Genomic DNA, 27,311 nt, shown 5'->3' on the forward strand with positions numbered 1-27,311 from the left:
ATGGACAGACATTATGTCATCCTGCAAATATCCTGTGGGAGCTGCTAAGTGTCACTACAGTATGTTTCTGTAAATGGTTTCTGTTAACCTGGATGTTAGTCTGTTTCTCCATAGAAAGGTAATGATTATAAAATGACCTTGTTTACCTTGTTAACTCAAAGAGATCTGGGAGCAGTCAGCTCAAACAGATCTGGGAGCAGTCTAGAAACAAGCCCACAACAGCCATTGCAAAACTACTCTAAAACATCACATTTAGTAATCACGTAACAACCAGATGTTATTTGTATGAGTTGGTTGACATTGTATTTTAGCGCATGTTACCGCATCTATGTTGTATTTCTGGTGAACCGTTTGAATGAATCGTATTGCCTCGAAATGCTGCCTCAAATGTCTGTTTTGGATTCTTGCCTGTATTTTCCGTTTTCATGTGGTGGACAAAAAAAATAAAATCTAATGGTTATAATGCACTGGACTGGGTAACATGCTATTACAATCATATAATACCGTGGTCACTGGACAGGCGAAGCGTCCTTATAAACTGGCGCCGTTTCCGAGTTGTATAGGTCGACTGAATTGGTTCAACTGATTCAGCGCATTCCATTTTGATTGGCTTAGAATGCGGTCTATTCTTTTTTGGCCAATGATTCGTTCATTTTTTAAAGAGTTTTCTTGCCCAAACCCCTCCCGGAGTCGCAGCACTACAGACCCCCTCCCTCTCCTCCTTCCCGCTGTGACACCAGCTATCGGACAGACTAGACGGCGTGTTTGAGTCGACCTAAAAACGGGATGCAAATATTTGCTGTAGATAGGAGGGACATAATCCGTATGCGAATAGAAAATGTATATTGGTAATTCCGGTTCCCCTAACATTCTAATGCAAGAAAAGGTTAAACGAATTGCGCCGTAATAACTAGGCTGCTCTTATCGGATTAATATTGTTGTTAGCTTGAATAGCTAGCTAGAGCAACGCCGTGAATAAATTTAATAGCGCATACATTTAGTATGCGATATTTAAACACCAGATGTTAAGTGGACATTACATTGATGTTGGAGCGTCTAAATGAATGTCGCTTTGCCAGCTGCTGAATTCAATATTGAAAAGAGAGAAAATGTATTCCGAGACAACCATACCGGCAGAGTAATCTGAATCAACATAATCTGCTGGCCGCAAAGGGACATATGATGATGGCTTCGTGGCGAAGGACAACTCTACACTGTTTACTATGGGGTGAGGTGGTTCTAAGTAAATAGCTCATCTGTCCTACGACTTTCATACACAATGCTCTGAAAACCGTGTTCATCCGTTTTTTGGGTTAGGCTATTGTATTGTATAAGGAGAAGTTATTGTCCGAGAATTCTCTTGTCTGCATTGATTTTTACGGTCGTCTTACGGTTAGTGGCTCAATAAGAACCTATGGACATTTACTACTGGTCGGACTCGGTGCAATGAGTTAGCGTCTACTTCTACGTAAAGGCGACAGGCATACTTTTTCTCTACACGGAATCACAATGTTCTGACTGGGCAAAGGGGCTTCTCGCACAAATACAACGTCGTCACTTGAAGATTGTTAAAGCTGTTATCCAGCCTGGTCAGACTGAGAACAGACACACTGTTTAAAATATTACGAAGACAGCGCTGAGCATAGTGACTCACCCACTAGCTATGCTACTACCCATGTTGAATTTACTGCCTTAATTTAAATTGGCTGCAGACAGGACAGTAACTGTTGCATGCATCTCCCGAACCTTATCCTCTTAAGTATGCCCGTGTCTCGGCTCATTGGCTTGCTATTTAATTGACGCCATTGTTATGTCTACTTGCGGCTTGCGTAGAGACTTCTAATACTTTGGCAGGTTTGTACAGGCCTGTGTTAAAACGACTCCAGTATTTCCAGTTCTTCTAGTAAATAGATTATATGGGTTTCGCACGCGAAGGGTGTGTTTTGTGAACCATCACCCAGCTAACAAGGTTCTTTCTGTTATTGTTCCATGTTTGCTTTATCGTCACATTTGGAAGATTTGTATGTCATCACAGTGAGGTTCCTGTCCTAGCGTGTGCGTGTGTGTGAGTGAGAGAGAGATTGTCATAACTTATGTTAAGTTTTGTCCCTGCTACAATGCTTCATTTGTTTAGGGCAGAAGTAGTGGTACAGAACTTCAGACATTGTTAATGTTAGAATGAGAAGTTTCAGTAACCTCAAGTTCTCTGTACAGAATTATAAAACAAGTTTTATCAGACCTTTAAACTATTATTGACATGTGCGAGGCAGTTTGTTTTTATGACAGACATAATATGGGACCTCTATAATGTGCATTGAATTGTATGCAATGAACTAAGTTATCCCAGTAAATGACTAACCCAAATCATCTGTGGGAGCATGTTGTTGTCTGAAACCCGTCCACACTCCAGGCTTTCATTATATACCAGGTTACTGATGCATCGACCTCCTGTACAATAGCCTACATGTCAGGCCCAGTTTGTCAGTTTATTGACTGGTGGCATGCCACTGCATGTATATGAAACCAGACGGTGACCTACACAGCATGTGTGCAAATGACAGATTCCCATCACTGTCTGTCTTGCCACCCCCCGCCCCCAATAAAGGGATGGGAAATGCATTTATCTGCTAGGGGATTACTGGGATTCTCTGCACATTAGATGACAATGGGGACCTGCTCTTTTTAAACGTCTGAAGCGCTGCTATGTAGAGATGATGGTTTCATAGCCGTTGGTTTACCTGAACTACAGACTTATTGGGATGTGAAAGGTTTTCTAAACCACCCCCTTTATCCCACTCCTCACCAGTGGTCCGGTACGTCATGTGTCGCGAGGTAATGGTTCCACCTGGCCCGTTGTACCGTGTGGCAGGGTTCTCCATGTCCATTCCCTGTGCTGTAACGGGCTACGAGGGGTCCAGGACTCAGGACTTTGAATGGTACCTCTACAGGGATGACTCTCAGGGAAGACAGATGGGAGTGATCTCCACCCGGGACTCAGGGTTTGCCTATGCCCCTTTCCAGGTACTATGTTTTTTTTTATTTTATTTTTTTTAAACAACGTTTTTAAATGCATACACCTCAGTCACACCCTTAACCAAATGCTTGGCGATATTTAGAATACAAAATAATTGTGTACATTTTAAGAGCACTGAAAATGTATCTCTTAAATTAGCTATTTTAAAGTGCATTGAACACTACTTGTGCACCCATCCAGCCGCGAGTGAGGTCCGAAGAGGTGAGGGTGGAGAGGGATTCGGGGGACAGTGTTCGTCTGGTGTTCCAGAGGCTGCGCGCAGATGACCAGGGTCGGTACGAGTGTTACACCCCCAGCACTGACTCCAAATACCAGGGGAACTACAGCGCCTCTGTGGCAGTCAAAGGTAGACCAGAGCAGGTGGAAGACTCTCACAAACACACACAGCACAAGTCTGCTCCTGTATTCATAATGTTGGTCTAGAATCACTTTCCATTTTAAGGTCATACTCAACATTATTATATTTGTACAGGAGGACGCTTATCCTATTAAAACACTCCTTCTCTTCTTACTTCCTGGTTGCCTCAAGGCTGTATATTTAGATATCTCCATGTTCTGAAATGGACTCTGGTCTCTCTGCCATACTGTACAGGAATATGTCCAGCCTTGTTGGCTGGCTTGGGAGCACAGATTTATTTTTTAACTCTTGACCCTATAGGCTCATGGTATTTAAAAAGAAATGTAATGCAAACCACATTTACAGAGTTTTCCTGGCTCAAGATTAGGCAATGGTGGTACCCCAATCCCTGCTTCCCTGCGCTTTACCGGATGTCCATCTGATATACTTTATATAATATGTGGAAATATCACTTAGAGGCTGAAAAATGAAACCTACCCGGAAGTATCAAAGACAGCAATTCATCGAATGGCCACTTGATGCTGGTTGCAAAAGGGAGCAATCTCCATAGATCTCTATGGCAATGAATGTTAGTTTACATTGCTGGCCAAAAATAGAATTTGCATTTTTATGGGTTGTGTACAGTGCCTTTGGAAAGGGTTTCTAAACCATTGCTTCTACTTCAATATGATTGGGCTACATCTCTACATTACATGCTAAAGGTCTGTCAGATATTTAGTCATTCCAATTAATCCAATAACCCCTGATTTTACAGAATCTGAATTTTTATCTGAACATAACCCAAAATCTAATGATGCATAAGCCTGTTTTGTTATGTTTTATTCATGTTTTTAATTGCTTAAAATCATTGTTGAAAAATAAATGGCAATTACTAGAAAAGTGTTTTGACATTGTGGTATACAGAAATTAAGATATCTGTAGCTTTTCGCGGATAAACTAAATCTGCAGTGGTTGGATGTTTTGCCCCCAAACCAACAACATTGTCAACAGACACGTTGCTAGGATCACAATAACATTCATTAGCCCACACTCCTGTCCCGCCTGGTCAAAAAGTACAGGGTTTTGAATGTACATGCGTCGATGTACACGCTAGCGGCCAACACGTCTACATTAGCATAATGTGCGATCGTAATTATAGATGAATAGATCAGGGTCTATTTTTTTATTATTATTATTATTCTTGTTCCATTTGAGATCAGGGGCTATAGCTGATTGTCAAAATGTTGCAGAAACCACAGGCACTCGAATGCACGTTTGCAATAGTCAACACCCGCATAGATCGTGAACACCCGCCACCAGTGATGGATTTTCAAAACGCAAATAAATAAAGAAACTGTGATTATAAACCTGCACTCTTAGCTTAAATTAAATAAGGTCAGCAGCCAATGATAACCAATTAACAAAATGTTCAGAGATGCAAAGCAAGCAGAATCACATGGCCTACCTGTATGGACTGAGTTGGTGTGGCTGCATTAAATGCAAATATTCATCCTTTGTCAGATTTTTTTTCTCCTCACATGTAGTGGTAAATTCCATATAATGGTTCATCTTGAAGGCAGCGCCATGTTACAGCTATCTAAATAGTTGCCTAATCTATTAAACAATTCCTGTCAGAGTTCTTCGGTGCAACTCGTCCTGGCTGTGCTTGGTGCATTTGACAAATAAACCTTGAAACTTAAAAAAATATTTAACACCAGGTAGGGCTATCATTGTTATGAGAAAGATGCGTAGAGTAGATAACTAAATAACATTTTATATAGCTTGGGTAATATTATAGTAGATATACTCTGTTTTTACCAGCCATCCAACCAACCAAAACCGGAGTTAAAAAAACTAGCGCTTAATCCGTCATTAATCTGGTTAGGCGAGCGAACTACCTTTGTGCGCATGATAATCACACACAACTGAGGCGCGCAATTATTAGTTTGGTTCAAATAACGATGTTTTTAAAACATTAAATAATAAACTCAAACATGCAACGTGTCATAAATATTTCGAGGACCTATTCGTTTTTCATTGAAGTAATACAAAAGTAATATACATTTCGGTAAATATCAGTAATCCGATGTACAATATTTTTGTTGGTAACGTAAATGGTTACAGTTACTGTTTTTTTTTGTAATCCGTGACTCCCCAACTCTGCTGACAAGTAATTTTATAATCAAGTGACATCCAAATAAACGACTCGTAACCATACAGTATATGCTCATAACTAAAGTTATGTGAAAATCTAATATCTAATCTGAAGTCTCGAATTATTTTTAATAGTCTATCGTCTCGACAAAATCTTGAGTTGCAAAATTACCACATTTATATATTTAAAAAGAAGATGAAGCATTTTAGGCATACGTTTTGTTGCATAGTTTCAGGTTACTTACCTCAATTGTAAACTTGTAACGTTACGGTGACTGGCTACCAATCGCCCGCTAGCAACCACTAGCAACGCAGAGTAACATACTGGTACCATTTAGCCTAGCTTCTTAGCTTTTTCTAACTTGGTAATGTCGCGCTAGGTGGGTATTGTTTTAGCATATGTATAGGAGATATTAGATTTATGTGAAAGGTTCAGTATAGTATAATCTATCATCTCTGTACTTGCTCTTTTAAATTTTTTTTGCTTTCCCTCTATTTCATATCTCTTTTTTTGTCATTCTCCTTTCCTCCTATTTCTTATTTTAGTGATCCCTGACACTCTCCTGATCAGCTACACCCGCTCTCTGATTGGGCAGCTGTTTCTGGAGGGGGCGGAGCTAACTCTCACCTGTTCTGCTGCTGTCAAGTCAAAAGAGCACACTCACCTGTCCATCACGTTCGGTGTTCGGGCTGCCATGACCGGATCAGGGTCATCGACAGGGACAGAGAGAGACATCATAGCTATAGATAAAGAACTGGGTTTGAGGCCCGGCCGGGGGGACTCCTACCAGAAGAGGTATGACGATGGAGAACTGACACTGATGAAAAAGAGCGGCGTTGGAGGGATGGATGTGTATGTGATGAGGATGAGTGCAGTGGCCCCGGAGGACTCAGGGGCGTACTTCTGCGAGGCATCACAGTGGATCCTGGATCCTAACGGAACGTGGCAAAAAATTGCTCAGAGGAGCCTGGAGATTGGGAACCTCACCGTGCAGCCACTAGGTACTGTTCGGCGTGTGCTCACTTAGTTTGTTTTTGAGGCTATGTTTTTGCAGACCAGTTAACAGGTTTTACACTTTGAAATTGCATGTTGCACTCCCATAGTCACATTTATTTTATAACCCTTTTTACATCAGCAGATATAACAAAATGTTTAGGCATATAACCTAGCCTAAAACCCCAAAGAGCAAGAATTGAATTACAGTGTCTACGAAAAACTCACTAGAAAGATCGGAAACTAGGAAGAAACCTACAAAGTAAACCAGCTCTGGGAAGGGGCCAGTCCTCTTTTGACTTAAGGCCATGTTATACATTCTTGTAGTGTGGAAAGGTATTCTACTTTTATACTTAGCTCTTTCTTCTTTGTATGGCAGTAATTTTACTCAGTCATGCCCCAAACACATTAAGACCCCAGTGGAGTAATGCATTAAACAAGGCAAAATGCAAGACCTGGAGAACTTTTCAGTGAATAGGCATTGGCTTAATCTACCAACCAATCATCTCCTACAACACCTTGCCTCTAACCCTCCGCATTCATGTCTCCCAAATTGGGAGCCACACCTCTGTCATGTGATTTGCTAACTTTGCTAATTTAATATTGACCACTATCCTACTCATTAGGTCCCTTACTTGGAAATCTATGTTGACTCCCACTAAAGCTAAATTTGAATGGTTTATATCGAAGCTGTTTATGTGCTTTTGAGGTTAGTATGGATGTGGTGGTTACAAAGAGCACTATCCTCAGGCTTTCTGCCTCTGTATCTGGACAGTCATGCTGTCACTAACTTGGCCACTGATACCATGTGCTCCTATCAGATACAATATGCAGTATTGTGTGAGTGATAACTAAAGGACAGAATTACATTTATACCTTCCCAGTTTGGAAATTTGAACTAGCAGCCTATTGGTTAATGGTCAGATGCTGTAACTGCTAGGTCTTTTTTTCTATAGTAGCAGTTTAACACTAATTCTTGTATTATTATTGTGGCAGTGTTGTAAAAGTCGAACTATAGCAGATACCAGTTGTAAGATCCATAATTGCATTTCACAGAGCATCAGCCAGACACTGCTCTTTTATATTATTATAATGGGTTGAATTGTTTGTGAAAGACAATAGACTGGAGCTTCTCCTTTTGTCTAATGTAGTGGTTCCCAACCATGGGTACTATGTCACTGGGGGTACTTGACCTATCAACTGTGGGTCTTTGAGCAACCCCATCAGACTATTGGCTTATAGGGTAGAATGCATACATTTTTTCACTGATTGTAAAATTATTAAGCTCAGCGTATGCAGTTCATTAAATAATTTAAATAATACTTTTTTTGCAAGGGCAAGAGAAGTACATATTGTTCTTTATTAATGGTGTCAAATTAAGTAAATTTGGATGCAGAGCAGTTTTTTTTCAATTATGCTTAATAATTTATTGGAACTACAGTATATGGCATTTTGCATGACAGTAAATGGGTTTGTTTTCAAATATATTTGTTTATATCAATACATTCATCAAAACCATATTATACCATCAACTAGACAATTACAATCATCAACTAGACAATTACAATCATATAAGAAACTAAGAACATTTATTTATTTCCAATCTGAGCAGGCCAAACAGAAAGTCAGTCTGTCTCTATTTTTCTTCTCAGTCACCAATCCATGCCATGTTCTTCATAATTCAACAATAAGTCATTAAGGACATTACTCTGCTTTTATCAATATTTCACCAAACTGTTTATAATTCTTGATTAATTGCTATCAATCCAATGCAATTCCATATAAAGGATGGTTTGCTCATAGGTTGGGAAAACAAGTCGGCAGACATAAGGAAAGGTGAATGCAATGGAGGAGTAAACCTAAGAAGTCTGAAATAATCAGTGTGTGATAATCCTGACCTTACACTGACAAGATGTACTCAATAATAAAAATGCAGAGGCAGGGTAAGCCAAAACAGAACACAGACATTTGAAGTGGATCTAAAAATCCACTACGGAAGAAATTAATGGTGGAATAACAACAATTGCTGCAGTCATATTTTGCTGCTGTAATTATGCTTTTAAGGGGATTATGACCAATACTAATTCAGTCCATACATGACTCTGAATGTGCCAATTAATGCCTCTTCTGTAATGGAAGTTCACAAAATTGTAAGTTTACCTAACCCAATTTGGCAACATTTCTTGCTTTAGACTTGTTACGATTCATGGCCTTAATTACGAGTTGAACATCACAGACTCACAGAAAAAATTTCAGTTCTCAATCTACTTCCCTATAACTGTAATTCTTTAGCTGAACCAGAAACTGTGTTTCTCTCTTCCCCATTTCATTGTCTTCAGCTGACTCCCTGAGGGTGACATCCACACCACGTGGTGAGGTGACTGTCCAGTTAGGCTCTCCTCTCACACTGACCTGTGAGGTGTCTGGTTTGGCCTCTGGGGGCCGGTCAGGCCTGCTGGTCAAGTGGATACGGACAAGGGCAGTGAGCAGCGAGGACCGGGTTGTTACTGGGGAAGTGGGTGAGGTTAGTATTGTTTTTATTGACAATTCTTTTGGCAACATATTTCCAATATAATGTGCTATACCTTCTGGTAAAAAAAAGTGATGTGGTTTCCAATGGCATATTGTCATCAGTATGCCTTATAAACGCTCTACTTTGCTATTAATACAATTTACATGATTGTTTACCTAAGACAAATGGGAACCTAAGACCTTTGCCTAATCACAACTAAATGTTTTGCACCCTTTGACAAAAATTAATGAACATGGCTGTATGTTAATAACACAGGTTGTTAGCTATTCTGTAATTGTCCAAAATGTGGAATATATTTTAGTTTGTTAATTATTCAAGGGAATCAAAATTAAACATTTCTTAAGATAACATGGATGGAAATATCTTTCAATCTTTGGGCAGATGTTTGGTGCAAAAAGAGAGAAATTTCAATTCCATTGACCATAGCAAATCACAACTCAATTCACTTAGGCCCGATGCATGATACATTTCAGTTTTTCTTTTCAAATCAATTGGTCTGAATTCTTTGTGCAGACACTGTGTATCATGGAACCTCGGCAACGTTTGATTGCAGGGTTTTTTTCTGAATCAAAAAGGGGCTTAGGTGGTGGGCTTGGTCAGGGGCGTAGCTAGGTGCACAGCGATAGGTGACGTTGGCCCCCTCACCCCACAAAATGTCATAATTTTAAAAGATTTCTTGAAATTCAACAAATTCTTCAAGGATGTGTTTGTAAATTTAAAGGTAATTTCTTGAAATTCAAAAAAAAAATCCCATGAAGCTGAGGACAATGGCACTGGAAAGATATTCTATATAATTATTGTTCTGAGAATTTCATGTATTTAGACATTCATATCCTATCATATGAACATAAATAAATAGATGAGTTGACTTCCAGCATATATGCCTGAAATATACTGATCCCAAAAAATCTATGAAAATAGGGCTTATGTGGTAACATTTTGTTCGTATATATAAGGACAGTGAGGTGAATTTTTAAAGGTATGAATTATATTGAGTGTTGCTGACTTTAATCATAAACTGTAAAATAAAAAAATACTGTCTCATACTACAACTCAGTTTCCAAAATGCTGTCAAACTGGGTAAAATGCAAATATAAACAGAATGCATTGATGTGCATTTATCCCTGTATTTAATTGAACATAGTACAAAGAGAACATATCAAAAGTTGAAACTGAGAAATGTTATTGTTTTTGGAAAGATGTTATGCCAGCAACACTTCAAAAAGGTTGAGACAGAGGCTGCAATAGACTGGAAGAGTTGTGTAAAGCAAAAAAAACTAAACCTGGTGGAATATTGCACAACTAAATTGGTCAGTAACATGATTGGGTATTAAAAGATAATTCCAGAGTGGATGGGTCTGTCAGAAGTGAGGATGGGGAGGGGTTCACCACTCTGTGAAATACTGCGTGGGCAAATAGTGCAACAGTTTAAAACTAGAACCGCCAGGCCTTTTTGAACCCCAGTAACCGCCAGAGCGGTTTGGCGTCATTAGCATACGAATCGTCCCTATGAGCATGGACATTGTCCTCCGCAGCATCACAATCCAGCCAGAGCATCAGTTCATATACTGGGTCGTTATGAAACTATATAAAAGACAAAAAAATTATAAATTACAAGTACAAGAATGTGTTTATTTTGAAGGTCTCATAATGTGAAAAAAAACGAAATGAATAGGCTGTGAACAGCGTGTATTTGCACATCTCTCCCGAGGGTAGTAGTTGGGCAATCAAGTTGATTTCAATGCCAATGCATAGCTCTGGTCTCCTAGATTACTGGCATATAAGATCTTTCTATAGGTGACATGAATAAGTTATCAAAAACGAGAGGGGTTATTAGAAAAAGACATTGTTGGAATTTCATTTTCTGAATAAATATTTAGCCTAATACATTTGTAGAATATTAATCTTCTGTAAAATAAGCCATGAAAATTCAAAAAGAGATTATGTGTGCGCGATTTAGTTTCTTTCCCTCCTAAAATAATGTAGATTTACATTTTCGATTTAAATTGGATGAATTAGCCTACACAATAAGCTGAATCTCCTATTGAAAAACGCTAACCTGTGTGATAAGTAGCCTATATCATTTGTATTATGTTTCAATAATAGCCTAATGAAGTTTTCATTCATCTTTAAGTATTGCACATTCATCCATTGACGTCATGTATTCAGTGAGGGGTGATTAGCGCCTGGGTACCATTTCGATACCAATGCTAAGTGGCGTGGGCTGTTGGCAGATTAAGTCTGAAAACTGGGTAAAAAAACAGTTTAACAGTCTCTAAATTTTTCCAAAAACAATAACATTTCTCAGTTTCAACATTTGATATGTTGTCCTTGTACAATTTACAAATAAATACAGGGATAAATCATTTGCACCTCATTGCATTCTGTTTTGGCTACACAGCCTGTAGCCAAAATAACAGCAATTAAGCTCTTCATATAGCTGTGGATAAGCTTTCTGCCCCTTATGGATGCAGTTTTGTCCACTCTTCTTGTGCAAACTGCTCCAGTTCTCACAGATTTGAAGTGTGCCTCCAAACTGTGGTTTTCTGATATCACCACAGGTTTAATTTGAGATTTACATCTGTACTTAATGCTGGCCAATTCAGTGTTTTGTCTTGAACTGGGTCCTTTTTGAGGTGTTTGGCGTCATTGTGCTGCTGGAAGACTCATAATGTTTTCTGACACTGGGTTTGACATTGCACTCCAAGATGCCTTGTTATTCTCCTGACATTACTTTACCTCCTTTGTATTTGATTGTGGGGAAAGAGTTATTTTCTTTGAAGGCTTTATTTTGTTTTCTGTAAACATAGTGTCACTTATCAGAAACCTCTATTTTGGTCTCATCTGTCTCCAAGAGGTTGTGGTATGTTCAGGTGTGTGTTGGCGAATTGCAGACAGGCTTTCTTATGTCTCACTCTTAGCAGTAGGTCTCTAACCATACAACCCCCTTTCATTGAATTGGCGATGGAAGTTGCAACTTGAAACTGTTGTACTTTGTGTCTAGTGGTTAGCTTGAATCTGTGTGGTATTTCATGTAGTTGCTTACTCTATCATTCAAACAATCATTCACTGCAATCTTCTCTCTTCCTACCACATAGAGAGAGGTTGACCACAGTAGAATGGGCTTTCTTGATAACATTACATACAATAAAAAAAGGAACATCAAAGTCTCTTGATATGGACATACATAATGTTTTCTTTTTTTTCCGATTTTTGCGGTACATTCAGTGACACAAAACAGGAGACGTTTCTTTATTCAGTCTGGTTTAATAAGTCCTTTTCACATAGTAGGCACCTGCAATTCACCAAATGTAAGTTCAGTTTCAAATCAAATTATTTCAAACTACTTCTAGATGGTGCCAAGGATATTGTCTAGGCCATTTGAGGATTCCTTCTTGGAATAAGCTGTGATTTAATAAATGATTCAGTTTTCAGTGTTTTCTTCAATTGCAAACTGAAGATATGCACTACCATTCAAAGATTTGGGGTCACTTAGAAATGTCCATGTATTTAAAAATAAAATAAATAAAAAAACATTAAAATAACATCAAATTGATTAGAAACACAGTGTAGACATTGTTAATGTTGGAAATGACTATTGTAGCTGGAAATGGCAGATTTTTTATGGAATATCTACACAAGCGGCCCATTTTTAGCAACCATCACACCTGTGTTCCAATGGCATGTTGTTTGCTAGTCCAACTTTTAAAAGGCAAATTGATAATTAGAAAACACTTTTGCAATTAAGTTCGCAAAGCTGAAAACTGTTTTGCTGATTAAAGAAGCATTAAAACTAGACTTTCTTTGACTAGTTGAGTATCTGAAGTATCAACAATTGTGGGTCCGATTACTGGCTCAAAATGTCCAGAAACAAATAACTTTCAGAAAAAACGTATCTGTCTATTCTTGTTCTGAGAAACAATGGCTATTCCGTGAATGAAACAACGCTGTGTACTACTCCATTCACAGAACAGCACAAACTGTCTCTAACCCGAATCAAAAGAGCAGTGGGAGGCCCTGATGCAAATACATTAGTGTCTAGTTTGAGAAACAGACACCTCACAGGTCCTCAACTTGCAGCTTCATTAAATAGTACCTGCACAACACCAACTGTGAAGAGGCAACTCCGGGATGATGGCCTTCTAGACAGAGTTGCAAAGAAAAACACATCTCAGATGGGCCAGTAAAAATAAAACATTAGAACACACACACTGGACAGAGGAGGATTGGAAAAAAGTTATTGACAGACAAATCAAGTCTGAGGTGTTCAGATCATAAAGAAAAACTTTAGTGAGATGCAGATCCAATGAAAACATGCTGGAGGAGTGCTTGATGGTGCTTTGGTAATGGTAAAGTGGGAGATTTGTACAGTGTAAAAAGGAACTTGAAGAAGGAAGGCTATCATTTTGCAACATCATGCCATACCCTGTGGACGGTGCTCGGTTAGAGACAATTTCCTCATACAATAGGACAATGATCCAAACTATGCAAGGAACTATTTAGGGAAGAAGCAGTCAGCTGGTATTATGCCTATACAGGAGTGGGCAGCAGTCACCGGATCTCAAGCCTGTTGATTTGATGTGTGAGCCATTTGACCATATGGTACGTAAGAAGTGCCAATCAAGCCAATCCAACTTGTCGGAGGTGCTTAAAGGAAAGTTTTTTTTAACCTGGGGCCTATTTACAGATATTCTGTCATGATTGTTCTAGTTCATATAGACATTTTTGTTTGTGAATTATTTCATTTTTGAGTTTTTCAGATGTATATGATACATTCGGTTTTCCGTAATGAGAAGACCACGGTTTATTGGTATAGGTCTCTGTATGTTCTCCTGAAAGAATTGTGCCAAAATGAGCATTGTATCAAGGGTTATGTTCTGCGTGAAGCCGAATATTTTTTTTCCGTAAACAATGCACTACCTCACAACATCTGTAAACTTCCGCACTCAAGCTAACAGCTCGGTGCTGTTTCATAACAGCTGAACTCACTGCTGACGTCATTGGAGTTTACTAGCTAGCAACAAGTACAATTTACATTTATCTAAATGTTTCGAGAATGTGCAGTCCCCTATTGCGTTAATGAAATTAAATCTAGCTTATTGTCTATTTATGCGTGTAATATATAGGAATGTAATATAGCTATTACATGCCTACTTACAGAATTGAGAGTTGTCTGTTTGGTCACCCTAGCTCCTACCTCTTCCAGTTTCTTTGGTGACGTGGAAGGCTTCCAAAACAGCCCGGTTGATAAGAGCTTAAGAGGTGTCTTAATTTTAACCCTTCTGTTCCTCCCTCAAAACCTTCCTTTCCAACCTTCTTTACATTTTTTCAGGAGCTGTATTTGCCTTAATTGCACATTTAGTATTGCCATTTGTGCTGCATTTTCCTTCTTTGCACATCTACACATTCCACTTGTAATATACATATGCTTAATACTTGTAAAAACATTCTGCCCTATATTTGCACTTCTGGTTAGATTCTAACAGCCTTTCGTTGTACTGTACTTTATCCTAATCTAATACAGTTCCTCAAAGGGGTAATCCAACAAAAAACACACATTTCTATGATGCTTTGTTAAATAGGGTAAATATTAAACAAATATACATATTGTGACATTTTTCAGCAGTTCCTAATTTTAATAAGCAACATGTGAAATCTGTTGATGGCTATTGTGACTCATGTCATGTGCAAAACCCACACTGCAATGCTGTCAGCATGTCAGATTTGGTATATTATTAGTTCAGGGGCTTCGGTAGCTAGTAGATGTTTTTACACAATAAAAACTAAGTCAATATCAGCATGTGAAGTAGTTACATAGTTGTAAAATTCCGGCTCCGGCTAACTAAGCATTCACGATGTTTTAACACATTAGCGTAAATTTGGTCAGTTCTATATTCCTCCACAAAAGAAATGATTCATTTAAATGCATTACAGTTTGCATTAACATTTAGTGTCATTCAAGTCTCTCAACCAGAATCATGCAGTACCCTGGAATGCTTTTCTAACAGTCTTGCATGTCTTTATTTGTTTTGTAACTACTGCCTACAGTTGTATTAATGACCACTGGCATAAGTCATGGCAAAATGTGCAGGATAAAACGCCCAAAATGTCTCCACCCAATGGCAACATGGGTAGAAATACAGAAATTAGGCAGAATGTGCAGATTTGCAGAGAAACATGTTTTTAAAGTGCAAAGCTTTCTCTATGCCCCATGGTCAAATTAGTAGAATTGCAGGAACTTAATTTTAGAACTCTCTGGCGTCAACCGTGGTACCACTTAAATGAATCTGGCTTAGGGCCCTCCACCCTGCCACCTGTACTGCCAACAAAGGCAAAATATGTATTCATCACCCATCACTCTCTCTCACTCCTAGGAGGAAGTTGCCCGTTACAGCCCAAATGGTGTAGTGACCTGGAGGGATGACTCCAGCCGTGGTGGAGGGGGTTCCATGGAGAAAGAGACAGAGGGGAGGTACACTCTCAGGCTGTTCTCAGCCCACCCGGCAGACTCCGGGGTCTACCGCTGCGCTGTGAGTGTCTTTGCTGGGAAACGTATCCCAGGACCCTCTGAGACAGCCACTGTTACTCAGAGATCTGAGGGTGTCACTGTTAACCTCAAGACCAAAGGTAAGATTGATCAATCAAATTCCTCAACAGTTAGTGCTTTTAAACTAAGAGACCCAAACATCTGCACTCCCATTTCTCCATCCTCGCTCACAGCCCTTAGAATTTTCATTTCAATTTAGGGAACACTGAAATCACACATTGGGTCTAGATTAACAAAATATATTAACAGTCAAAATCTTTACAGTACATTGTGTAATTTTTTTGCACTAAATGACATAACGGTCAATGGAAACCAAACTCACCAACCGATTTCAGGGCTGGATTCAAACTCCGAAAACCGAAAATCTAAGTAAACAATTGAAATCACAGGCTGTTCCAACTTGGGTGAATTTAATCATGGCAACTCATAATGTGACTCAGTAGTGTGTATGGTCCCCACGTGCCTGTATGCACTTCTGACAATGTCTGGGTATGCTTCTGATGAGATGGTGGATGGTGTCTTGCGGAATCTCCTCACAGACCTGGATCATGGCATCAATGATCTTCTGGACAGTATGTGGCGCTACTTGGCAGCATTGGATGCGCCGATACATGACGTCCCAAAGGTTCACAGTTGGATTCAGGTCTGGGGAACCTTAAGGCCAGTCAATAGCATCAATGCCTTCGTCATCCAGGAACTGCCTTCACATTCTGGCCACATGAGGCCGTGCATCGTCCTGCACCAGGAGGAACCCATGGCCCACTGCACCAGCGTAAGGTCTGACGATGGATCTAAGGATTTCAACCCGGTACCTAACAGCAGTCAGGGTACCGTTGGATAGCACGCAGAGGTCTGTGCGACCCTCCAAGGATATTCCTCCCAAGACCATCACTGACCCAGCGCCAAACCGGTCAGGTTTGATGTTGCAGGCAGCATAACTTTCACCACGGCGTCTTAAGACTCTTTTACATGTGAAGAGAATAGGGCGCCAATGGTGGACCTGCCAATTCTGGTGTTCTTTGGCGAATGCCAATCAAGGCTCTGTCCAGGTCTCCTCGTGTAACAGCCTGTCACCTGGTATCTCCTACATGCTCTGGAGACTGTACTGGGAGACACAGCAAACCTTCTTGCGACGGCACATATGGATGTGCCATCCTGGAGGAGCTGTACTTCCTTGTGCAACCTGAATGGGCTACAGGTACCACCTCATGCTACCAGCAGTGACATGGACACTAGCAAAACATGAAACTAAAGAATCAGTCTGGAAGAATAAGGAGATAGCAAATGTCTGTGGTCACCACCTGCAAAACCATTCCCTTTTTGGGGGTTGTCTTGCTGTTGCCTTTCCAGTGCACTTGTCGTCATTTGCACAAAACAGATGACACTGATTCACAATCACTAATGCTTCCTAACTGGACAGATTGATATCCCTGAAGTTTAATTGACTTGGTGTTATACTGTAATGATTGTGTTCCCTTGATTTATTTGAGCAGTGTATATGACATTAGCTAGGAATTACAGGCTTTCAGGGACCACATGGCTAATGAAGCCAGTAGCTTCAGACTTCCGTTGTTTATTAGTAAAGCTGAAAGATTAACCCTTTGACTTTGAAATGATCTGTTTAATTGAATTAACAACCTAATACCTAAACAGAGTTGATCCTAATTGAATTCTTAGTATGAATCTGTGTGCCTGTTTCCTGGCAGAGGTCAAGGTGTCTGCTCTTGCCCAACTTCCCCGTGGGCCTCTTCTCAAAAGAGGGGACACCGTCACTCTTCTCTGCAATGTGTCCGTGGTAACCACCGGCCCTGCCCAGGTTGAGGTCCAATGGCTGCAAAAAGTGTTTCTTCCTGTCCAGGAGGGTGGAACTAAAGGCGGTTTGGACAGAGAAGGTGTAGAGGAGAAGGGGCGGGTATTAGCCTCGTTGACCCACGAAGGCCTTTCCAGGCTTTATACTAACAACAGCTCTGAGGTAATTTTTGTAATTTATTAGATATCTAAATTAAAAAAAATACAGAATGTTAATATTTAAAAAATGTTTTCTCAGGAATTTCATGCTTCATTGACAGAGACAATGGGGAAAGATAGAGCTTTTTGCTGAAAGGGCTGTGGGCTGGATTAGATGCCATGCTGCAGCAGAACATGTGCACAAGGGGCTGTGGCCACATCAACTGCCTTACTTGAATGCAGTGAAAAATGCTCTGAATGAGAGGGTTCTGTCCATTGACTAAAATAAGTGTCTGTTTTCTTTCCACTATCCTTTTGGCGTAAAGGTCAGCGTAGATCGGGTGTCTCCAGTGACCTACAGGCTGAGGATCTTCTCAGCTCAGTCTGAGGACCAGGGCCTGTTTGTCTGCCAGGCAGAGGTGTGGGGGCAGGACCCCCAGGGAGTCTGGTACAACACCGGAGCCAAAGCTCAGTCAGAGAATGTCAGGGTTTACCTGTACGCTCGAGGTGAGTCGCATTGGTGTCTCATTGTGGTGCTTGATTCCCATGGGGGATGCCAGCATGAAAATGTATGCACTAACTAATGTAAAACGTAATCTAGAGGATTGTGTTATTTATACTAGGTCTGCTAAACTAAATAATACAAGAATTACTTCAAAATGTATTACATTTTTTTTGCAAATCAATCAACACACAAACCCCTATAATGAAAAAACTAAATCCTGGTCTTAGAAATATCGCATGTAAAAGGTATTGAGACCATTGGTCATGACACTCCAATTTGAGCTCAGGTGCATCCTGTCCTTTGATCATTCTTGATGTCTTTAGAACTTAATTGGAGTAATCAGTTACCTGAAATTCTGAAAAGATGTCCCATGAAGCTGACAAGGTTACTAATAGGTAAACTAGTATAATAAACTAGCATAATAAATTGCTTGTGCTATAATTTGAAAATATTGAGTATGTACCTTTTATAAAGCCCTATCTATTAAAGGCTTTATTACTACTATTAAGACTGTATACTGTATATGCTCATTGGTCAGGATTTTATTCCTATAATACCTTAATCCAAAACCTTGCTCACCGCTGTAACTCTATATTGGTTCAGTCACTGTCTCATTACTCTCTGGGCCACTCTGTTCCAACTCCTTCCGGCTGTCCCTCAGCCTGCTCCTCCTCCAGCACCTCTACCCCCCTAGCTTCAGTCACTGGCTCTCTAGTTTATTTTCCCTCCAAAAAACTGAATTGTATAAAGCAGTTATAGGGGGTTATTGAAAGGAATGAGATATTATTACTTTATATTTAACTTTTTAGTGAAATGTTTAGGCTTTGTGGTGACCTTGCAAATGTAGCTTCCATTCGTGGCCTCACTCTGACAGGTAAATAATTACATTATTTTTCCTTTTTCCATGGTTTCACAGGCAAAATATATTATCTAGCTACCTGTCTAACTCTTCACAAAACTAAAACGCAGACGGTAGCATTACCATAGCTAACTTTTAAACTTATAGACAACATATCTGATAGACATGGTAGAATCTTCAGTCTGGGTGGTTACTCTCGCTTCAAAGTATCTTTACCGTGTCACTGTCAGTGCAGAAATAATTATCTTACTACAGCGCTAGTAGCTGGCAGACACTTTTGTAGCTACCAAACACTTCTGCTGAAGATGCAAATAACTAGTTTAAGAGTGGACAGACAACTTTGCTTCTTAGTACTATATTCCTTTAAAAAATGCATGCATATATTCTTACTGAAGTGATAGATTGATTTCAATGTCTTTTCGGCATTTTCTTTTTGGACAGGCCGAAACAACCGTTCAAGCGGCCCGCCCAATGGTTTCTATAACAGAACAATCCCTGATCTGTATTTCAACCTGTCCCTGAAGTAATACTGTTCACTTCTAATTTTGGGTCTTCGACTAGTGTTTCATAGTGGGGAAAGACAGCGTCAAATCCCACATGGTGACATATGATGGCTGATTTAGTTGCAGTTTAAGTCTTCTTAATGAGTAGGATTAAAATTTAGAGTGATCGGCTGAGTCATCAATTGTAGATATTTAAGGTGCTCTGAATCACTGCTTATCCCCACACAGTGAGTGAAGGCACATATTCCTTATGATTCAGCTAATGCTTGTTTTGACAGCTAAATACAGTATTCTTAATGATTAAGCTAATGCTTGTTTTGACAGTTACCATACATTTCTAAAAGTATGTGGATACCTAGGCTTGTCAAACATCTTCCAAAATCATGGGCAGTAATAGAGTTGGTCTGGCCTTTCTCTGCTATAGCAGGCTCCACTCTTCTGGGAAGGCTTTTCACTAAATATTGCTTTAGGGATTTGCTTTCATTCAGCCCCAAGAACATTAATGAGATTGGACACTGATGTGAGGCAATCAGGCCTGGCTTGCAGTGGGCATTCTAGTACATCCCAAAGGTGTTTGAAGGGGCACTAGTGGTGTGGTAGCCTAGTCGGAAAGGCACAATATGTACTGGTATCAAGTGGATGATAGGAAAGATGGAATACATTAACGGAATTAGAAGTTACCGACAAATGGTTTAGTGACAAAGAGCTATGCAAAGATAGGTTGTTGAATTTAAAGGTGGTTAGGAAGTGTAAAACATTTTTGCACAATTGTTTTAGTTTCCCTTCAGTTCAATAAACAATGATCCTAAAGTATCATTAAGCTGTTATGTTTTTTTTCTCAATTATACTCGTCAATATATATGTTAAAAAGGCTTTGGTGAAGCTCGAATCTTTCCTCAAAACACACTAACCGAAACATCCGTCTCAGCAAATATTAATAAGTATTCAGTGACTCCACTGCTAAAATGTATTACGACGATGCCAAGACAATGATTTGTCAATGTTAAAATAGAAATTGACTTAGGTTATGCATGTGATTTTACGTTATGCATGTGATCACCCTTGATCCCAACGATCTCTGAAACCTTCCATATATACAATTTTTTAGAATTCTATCTCTGCATGAAGCCAGAGAAGCATCATAAATAATGGGGAAACCAGATACCGCAATTATAAGTTTCTCTCGTCAATTTATTTAAGCTAGCGAGTTCGGCGACTACCAATGGCAGGGCAGATGTTATCCGCCTCTTGATGTCCCTTTTCTTTTCTACTTGCTAGCTAAAAACCTCACATGCTAGCTAAAAAACATTGAGACAAACTTAATGATGCTTCTCTGGCTTCATACAGATATATAATTCTAAAAATGTGTTCATTGTTTTAGAGATTGTTGGGATCACGGGTGAATGATACATTCATTACGTAAAACAAAGTTCATTTCAATTTGAAGATTGACACATCATTGACTTGGCATAGTCGTAATACGTTTTTAGTAGTGGAGTCATGCAAATACTAAATAATTGTTATTGCCTGTAGAGACTGATGTTTCCCCGATACTGGTTGACTATATTTGTAGCTGGCATGAATTAGGGAGATACGCCCTGCCCGAGCAGGCATTGTGCACGCTAGGGAAGGCTCAGCAACAGCTCGCCAGAGCTATTTGTGCACGTAGCATTAGCGCTTGCTGCTGGAACTCTGTGACCATTCGTGTTAGAACTGCATCGGTCTTCAGCATAGAACTCTTTGTATAATCCATTTGTGTTATATATTTTAAAAGCACTAGCGTCCACATAATTTTGGCCATGTAGTGTAGTAATCTTCCAAACATAACAAACTCATCCTTTTGCTCTCTATACCTCCCTACTTTCTCTACAATGTTTTGTTTTACCTCTCTACCCTCTCCCCCATTTCTCCTAATCTCTGTCTTCCTCCGCAGCGGCCGACTTGCTCCTCATCCCTTTGGTGGTGGGCGTATCCTCTGCCCTGTTTGTTGGTGTGGTCATCATCGCCACAGTGACCTGTTGCTTCATGAAGAGGTTAGCCAGACAGCGCTCCCCAAAATAAGGAGTTCACCAATACAACAAAGAAGTTTACCACAGGGTCATCGTCAGGATGAAGACAATAAGAAGAAAAGGAAGGAACCATTGAAAAGTTTGAAAAGAAGAAAGTGGAACTCTTCATGTTGCGGAGGCAGATTGCATGATTTTCACAATATTTTTCCTAGTGCATCAAATGAATAAGGGACACTTTTTTTGAGAACACCCAAACAAAGGGCAAGGTTATGCAAGGTTAAGGCAGCAGTGTACTTCACTTAGTAATCGTTGTTGGCAAGACGGTAGGATACTTTATGTTGGTTATGTTTTTTGTTTTTGAACTTACCAAAACCATTGACTTAATCAGTCTAATTTGAAGTCCCCAAAAATAGGTTTAAAATATACGTTTGTCTGTAAATGTCACATTTTACATGAAATCCGTAATACCTTATCTTATCGTAGATGTAGAAAATTATTTAGGGAAAATTAAGCAAACCCCCTATCTTTACAGCAATTAATGTCATGGGACAATGAGCTGCATGTAGCATAGAGGTTAGAGCAGCACTCGATTGGGTGTTGTATGCCAACTAACAAATAACCCCATTGCCTTCCAGGGAACAAAACTAATGGTACTTTTTCTACAGACAAGTGTTTTGTATTCTGTATGGTACCAATAATTTATTCAGTTTCTCCGAATATGTTGCATCCAGCCTGTTTGTTGAATATGGTATGAATCTTTTCTGAATGTTTATAGTATGTTGCATCCAGCTTGTTTGTGTCCTTTAAACCACAGTAAATACTGCCTGAAGTTGAAAATGTTTACCTTTCCAATGTGGTCCCACAATTAAACTGAGTTGTCTCTGATTATTTAAAATGCAACACATGTCCACACCTCTACTAAAACTGGCACTGCCTTGTTAAACCCATCTCAGTGAGACCACCAGTACTAGAGTTGTTTTTCCTCACTGGTGCATTGTCGAGTGACGTATTTTAAGGGTACCGGTGCATTTTCAACACAACCACATCGTCTCCGTCTTTTAACTAGCAATTCTGTTCAATTGAACATTCCACTAAGCTTTACGTACTGGTAACACCCATGTAAACCACCACATTGTTTGAATATACAGAGGAGCCTGGTCCCAGATCAGATGGTACTGTTTTGACATCTTCTATTGCTGTCTCTCGTCACGCCAAACCTAGGACATGTCAAGACAACACAGATCAATAACCAGCCAAGGATTCTACTACTAGGGTGTGTGAAGTAGAATAAATCAGTTTAGACTAACCTGCATTTCAGACATTCTGCCAATTTAAACTATATTTTTCTGTATATACTTGAAGAGAGATAATGTTAGATAATAGGCACAGTTCAGTAGATAGACTAATAGTTCAAATGTATGGCAAGTAAGGGAAAGGACACCGGTTTGAATCCATGATCTGACACGGTTTTGCTAGACTCCTAACTCTAATTGAGCAACCCTAAAGTCCCTGTGGATAAGAGCTACTGCCTAAATGTAAGATAGTTAGCATTCATGCACTGAGCTGAAATGTGTTGTACGGAATAGAATATTCCATCAAAATAGTTTTTATTTTTCCTACTAAAAATGGATGACAAGACTACTTGAAATGCTGTTTCACACTGGTTGGGGCAGATTACTTAAAGGTTCAATCAATATTTGTTTTGAAGCTCTTATGTATCGCTTGGTGGTTTTATTAGAGTGGCGGTGGGGAAAAAAGATAATACCAAATTGTTTCCTCTGGAACCATTTGTATCTATTGAGTAGTTACTGGCTATTGTGTCACTGTGAAGTCATGTGCTGTTCTGTTTTTTAGGATAGTCAATTTAAATGGTTAATGATTGTTTCCAGATTGATTCAGTGTGTTTTTACATGTTTGTATGGTGGTTAGATGAAAACTGTTAATATTTCCTTTTTTTATGCCATGTAGGCCTGCTTCAAATAGGAATACGGTTGCCATTTGTTATTTTTCTCAAATGAAACAGCTGTGCCCTTGGGCAGTGGGGTTAAGAGGTGCTCTTCCCTCGGCAGCATGTAGGTCAGTTGACTGGCTTGTGTATGGGCACTGTCACAACACTGGCCTATTATGCTAAGTGCGATTCCACCATGTTGAAAACTACAAATGTTACACATAAACCTGGCAGTGCATGGTGTTTTCTCACATTGTCGGGGCATGTCTTCAGTCTGTGTCCAAACTTACCATCCTGTGACAGACAGAAGGACACTAATATTGAGTCCCATTGTCCACTACGCCTAGCAAAAATGTATCTTACCACATTTCCAAACATGCAATTATGAAATGTAAGCAGGTATTTTGATTACATAATATAAATTATAGTAATGAATGTTTAGTACACAATAACAGGAGTTACAAACTGTCATAAAGCCGATGTACAGTGCAGTCCAGAATTATTTGGACAGTGACATGCGTTTTGTTTTGGCTCTATATTCCAGCACAATGGATTTGAAATGAAACAATGATTAAGATGTTAAACTGCAGACTGTCAGCCTTAATGTCAGGGTATGTACAACCATAAATTGTGAACATTTAGGAATTAAAGCCCCCCCATTGTGATGGACCAAAACTCATTTCTTGAAGTTATCATATTTACTACAAAAATACAAAACAAATGTGTGATCTGTGATGTTCTGGAATGTGATCTACTTACTTTTAGAGATCAATTTGTGAAAAGCTGGTTTATCCTACAGCTGTCGAACCTCAAACGGTGCTCCTGGCCTGCTCCATCACTGTGTGATCACATCATCATAGCTTTGAATGATGGAATAAGAGAGAAAACAGACAGATATGATTTGGAATTGGAATCAACTTTAATTGCTCACTAAATGAACACAATGGTCATTTAACTTGGTGTAATTACAGAGTGAGAGAACAGACAAGGAAGGAGTTAAAGTGATGGTGCGGCGGAGAGTGCTGCACTGACAGAATGTTTGTGTTGAATATGCTGTTAGTGCTCTGCTCCTTCCTTAATCCCTGTGTTTATAGCTCAGCCCTCTGTAAACCCTCCCCCACCATGCTATCACTGTGTATTATCACTTTGACATTTGGTTTATCTAATGACGTGGTACTGCCCAGCTAGGTCTGGCTGTGAACATGTTGAATAGGAAGCTTCCAGAACTACGCTCATTTCTTGAAATGTGACTTTGTGTCTTTATAATGGCAACCAATGTCGTTTCTTTACTCTGACCAGAGCCCAACAGCAGAAAAATAAAACACAAAATAATTATGAGAATAACAATGGAATTTTTTTAGGGGTTGATACATTTTTGGTGAAAATGGTCTGAAATATCAACCATTATATTGCAAAGTGTTAAGCCTTTTTTAGCTGCTCTTAACATCTGTAGCTAAAGTATGAAGCTGTCAATCAAAAAAGCAGTTTTCTGTTTACATATAATCTCTGTTTTTTTTTGGAGCATTTTGTAAACTTAAAAAAAAATAGTACATAAAGTTGTATTTAATGTTGAGTTTTGTTATGGTGCTTTTTATGGTTATACTGCCATCAATAAACCAGCCCTGATATACTGTACACATTTATAAATTAATGTATGATTATTTTGATGCCTAACAACATTTGTATAGACCTTATGTAAAGATAACGGTTGTCTTTTACTATGCTAATTTGGTTGGCAATTAATATTGATTTATCTTGTGACATTGTGCCTGCATTTCTTAGCCAGGGTCTACTGTGCACCTTTGTGTCAATGATGGCCCAGAGATGGCCAGAGCCATGACTGACAGTGACTGAATTTACTCATTAAATGTAGTAATTAAATGCTGTGCTTTGAGAGTCAAGGATATATCGTTGAGTCTCCCTTTACAGAAAAGTCCTGCAGGAAAGATCCTACAGGAATCATGCTGTATATATAGTACAGTATATCCTTCAGGATTAGGAAGTACTATATTAGTATCCTGTGAGAATCCTGCATGTAGTCCTTCGGGAAATAAATCCTGCAGGAATCCTGCAAATAATCTTCACAATATCCTGTAGGATAGTACTGAAAAAAATCAGCAGGATTCCTACAAAAATGTTCTTACAGCAAAATACAGTATAACGAAGATAACAGATTATATGGCAATTTTATTATTGAATGCAGCATTAGTGGATGAGTTTGATTATAATTCCTAGGAGAATTGACACTATGGCTGTCCTGTGTCTGTAGGCTTAAGTCTTTGGGGAGATAAGAGAGATGAGTGGCAGAGTTCATAGGATTTAACAACAGGAACTCAGTGTGTTACCTCCATTTCATGTCCTTTTGTGGTAGTCACTGCTGTACAAAGGCTCTGTCTAAAGTGGGGAAGAGGTGAGAGGGACAGAGCACTGTTACAGACAGATTTTTCACCATTGCTGTGTGGTGAAGACACCTCTATCCAGAGGTGTGGACTCATGTCACATGACTTAGACTTGAGTATGACACAAGTCACCTATTGTGACTTGACTTGGTAAAAAGAGAAAACTTGCAACCCGACTTGATTCATGATTTATGACTTAACTTGGACTTGAGAGACTCCCATCCCCTCTCACTTCAGTCTGCTGACGCTGCCCCATGCTCACAGACCAAGGGCCTAGCTCAAAAAAATTATTGCATGTATTTTGCATGCAGCGTACACTCACCTGAAGGATTATTAGTAACACCTGTTCAATTTCTCATTAATGCAATTATCTAATCAACCAATCACATGGCAGTTGCTTCAATGCATTTAGGGGTGTGGTCATGGTCAAGACATTCTCCTGAACTCCAAACTGAATGTCAGAATGGGAAAGAAAGGTGATTTAAGCAATTTTGAGCGTGGCATGGTTGTTGGTGCCAGACGGGCCAGTCTGAGTATTTCACAATCTGTTACTGGGATTTTCACGCACAACCATTTCTAGGGTTTACAAAGAATGGTGTGAAAAGGGAAAAACATCCAGTATGTGGCAGTTCTGTGGGCGAAAATGGAGAATGGGCCGACTGATTCAAGACGATAGAAGAGCAACTTTGACTGAAATAACCACTCGTTACACACGAGCTATGCAGCAAAGCATTTGTGAAGCCACAACATGCACAACCTTGAGGCGGATGGGCTACAACAGCAGAAGACCACATCAGGTACCACTCATCTCCACTACAAATAGAAAAAAAAGGCTACAATTTGCACGAGCTCACCAAAATTGGACAGTTGAAGACTGGAAGAATGTTGCCTGGTCTGATGAGTCTCGATTTCTGTTGAGACATTCAGATGGTAGAGTCACAATTTGGCGTAAACAGAATGAGAACATGGATCCATCATGCCTTGTTACCACTGTGCAGGCTGGTGGTGGTGTAATGGTGTGGGGGATGTTTTCTTGGCACACTTTAGGCCCCTTAGTGCCAATTGGGCATTGTTTAAATGCCACGGCCTACCTGAGCATTGTTTCTGACCATGTCCATCTCTTTATGACCACCATGTACCCATCCTCTGATGGCTACTTCCAGCAGGATAATGCACCATGTCACAAAGCTCGAATCATTTCAAATTGGTTTCTTGAACATGACAATGAGTTCACTGTACTGAAATGGCCCCCACAGTCACCAGATCTCAAGCCAATAGAGCATCTTTGGGATGTGGTGGAACGGGAGCTTCGTGCCCTGGATGTGCATCCCACAAATCTCCATCAACTGCAAGATGCTATCCTATCAATATGGGCCAACATTTCTAAAGAATGCTTTCAGTACCTTGTTGAATCAATGCCACGTAGAATTAAGACAGTTCTGAAGGCGAAAGGGGGTCAAACATAGTATTAGTATGGTGTTCCTAATAATCCTTTAGGTGAGTGTATATACAGGTGCTGGTCATAAAATTACAATATCATAA

At 39.6% G+C, this 27,311-nt stretch overlaps 1 protein-coding gene across 1 annotated transcript; it reads left to right on the top strand.

The window, feature by feature from the left end:
* The first annotated feature begins 662 nt into the window (after positions 1–662).
* igsf8 (immunoglobulin superfamily, member 8) lies at positions 663–25,005 on the top strand. The gene is made up of 9 exons (XM_010905844.4): positions 663–1,228; positions 2,807–3,021; positions 3,215–3,380; positions 6,072–6,527; positions 8,859–9,043; positions 15,427–15,679; positions 17,306–17,571; positions 17,873–18,053; positions 21,347–25,005. Exons 1-9 carry the CDS (start codon positions 1,180–1,182, stop codon positions 21,472–21,474), a joined length of 1,899 nt encoding a protein of 632 aa, XP_010904146.2. The 5' UTR covers positions 663–1,179; the 3' UTR covers positions 21,475–25,005.
* The last annotated feature ends 2,306 nt before the right edge of the window (positions 25,006–27,311 follow it).

Source organism: Esox lucius, chromosome 17 (genome assembly GCF_011004845.1).
Source record: "Esox lucius isolate fEsoLuc1 chromosome 17, fEsoLuc1.pri, whole genome shotgun sequence".
In the NCBI taxonomy this organism is placed as follows: domain Eukaryota; kingdom Metazoa; phylum Chordata; class Actinopteri; order Esociformes; family Esocidae; genus Esox; species Esox lucius.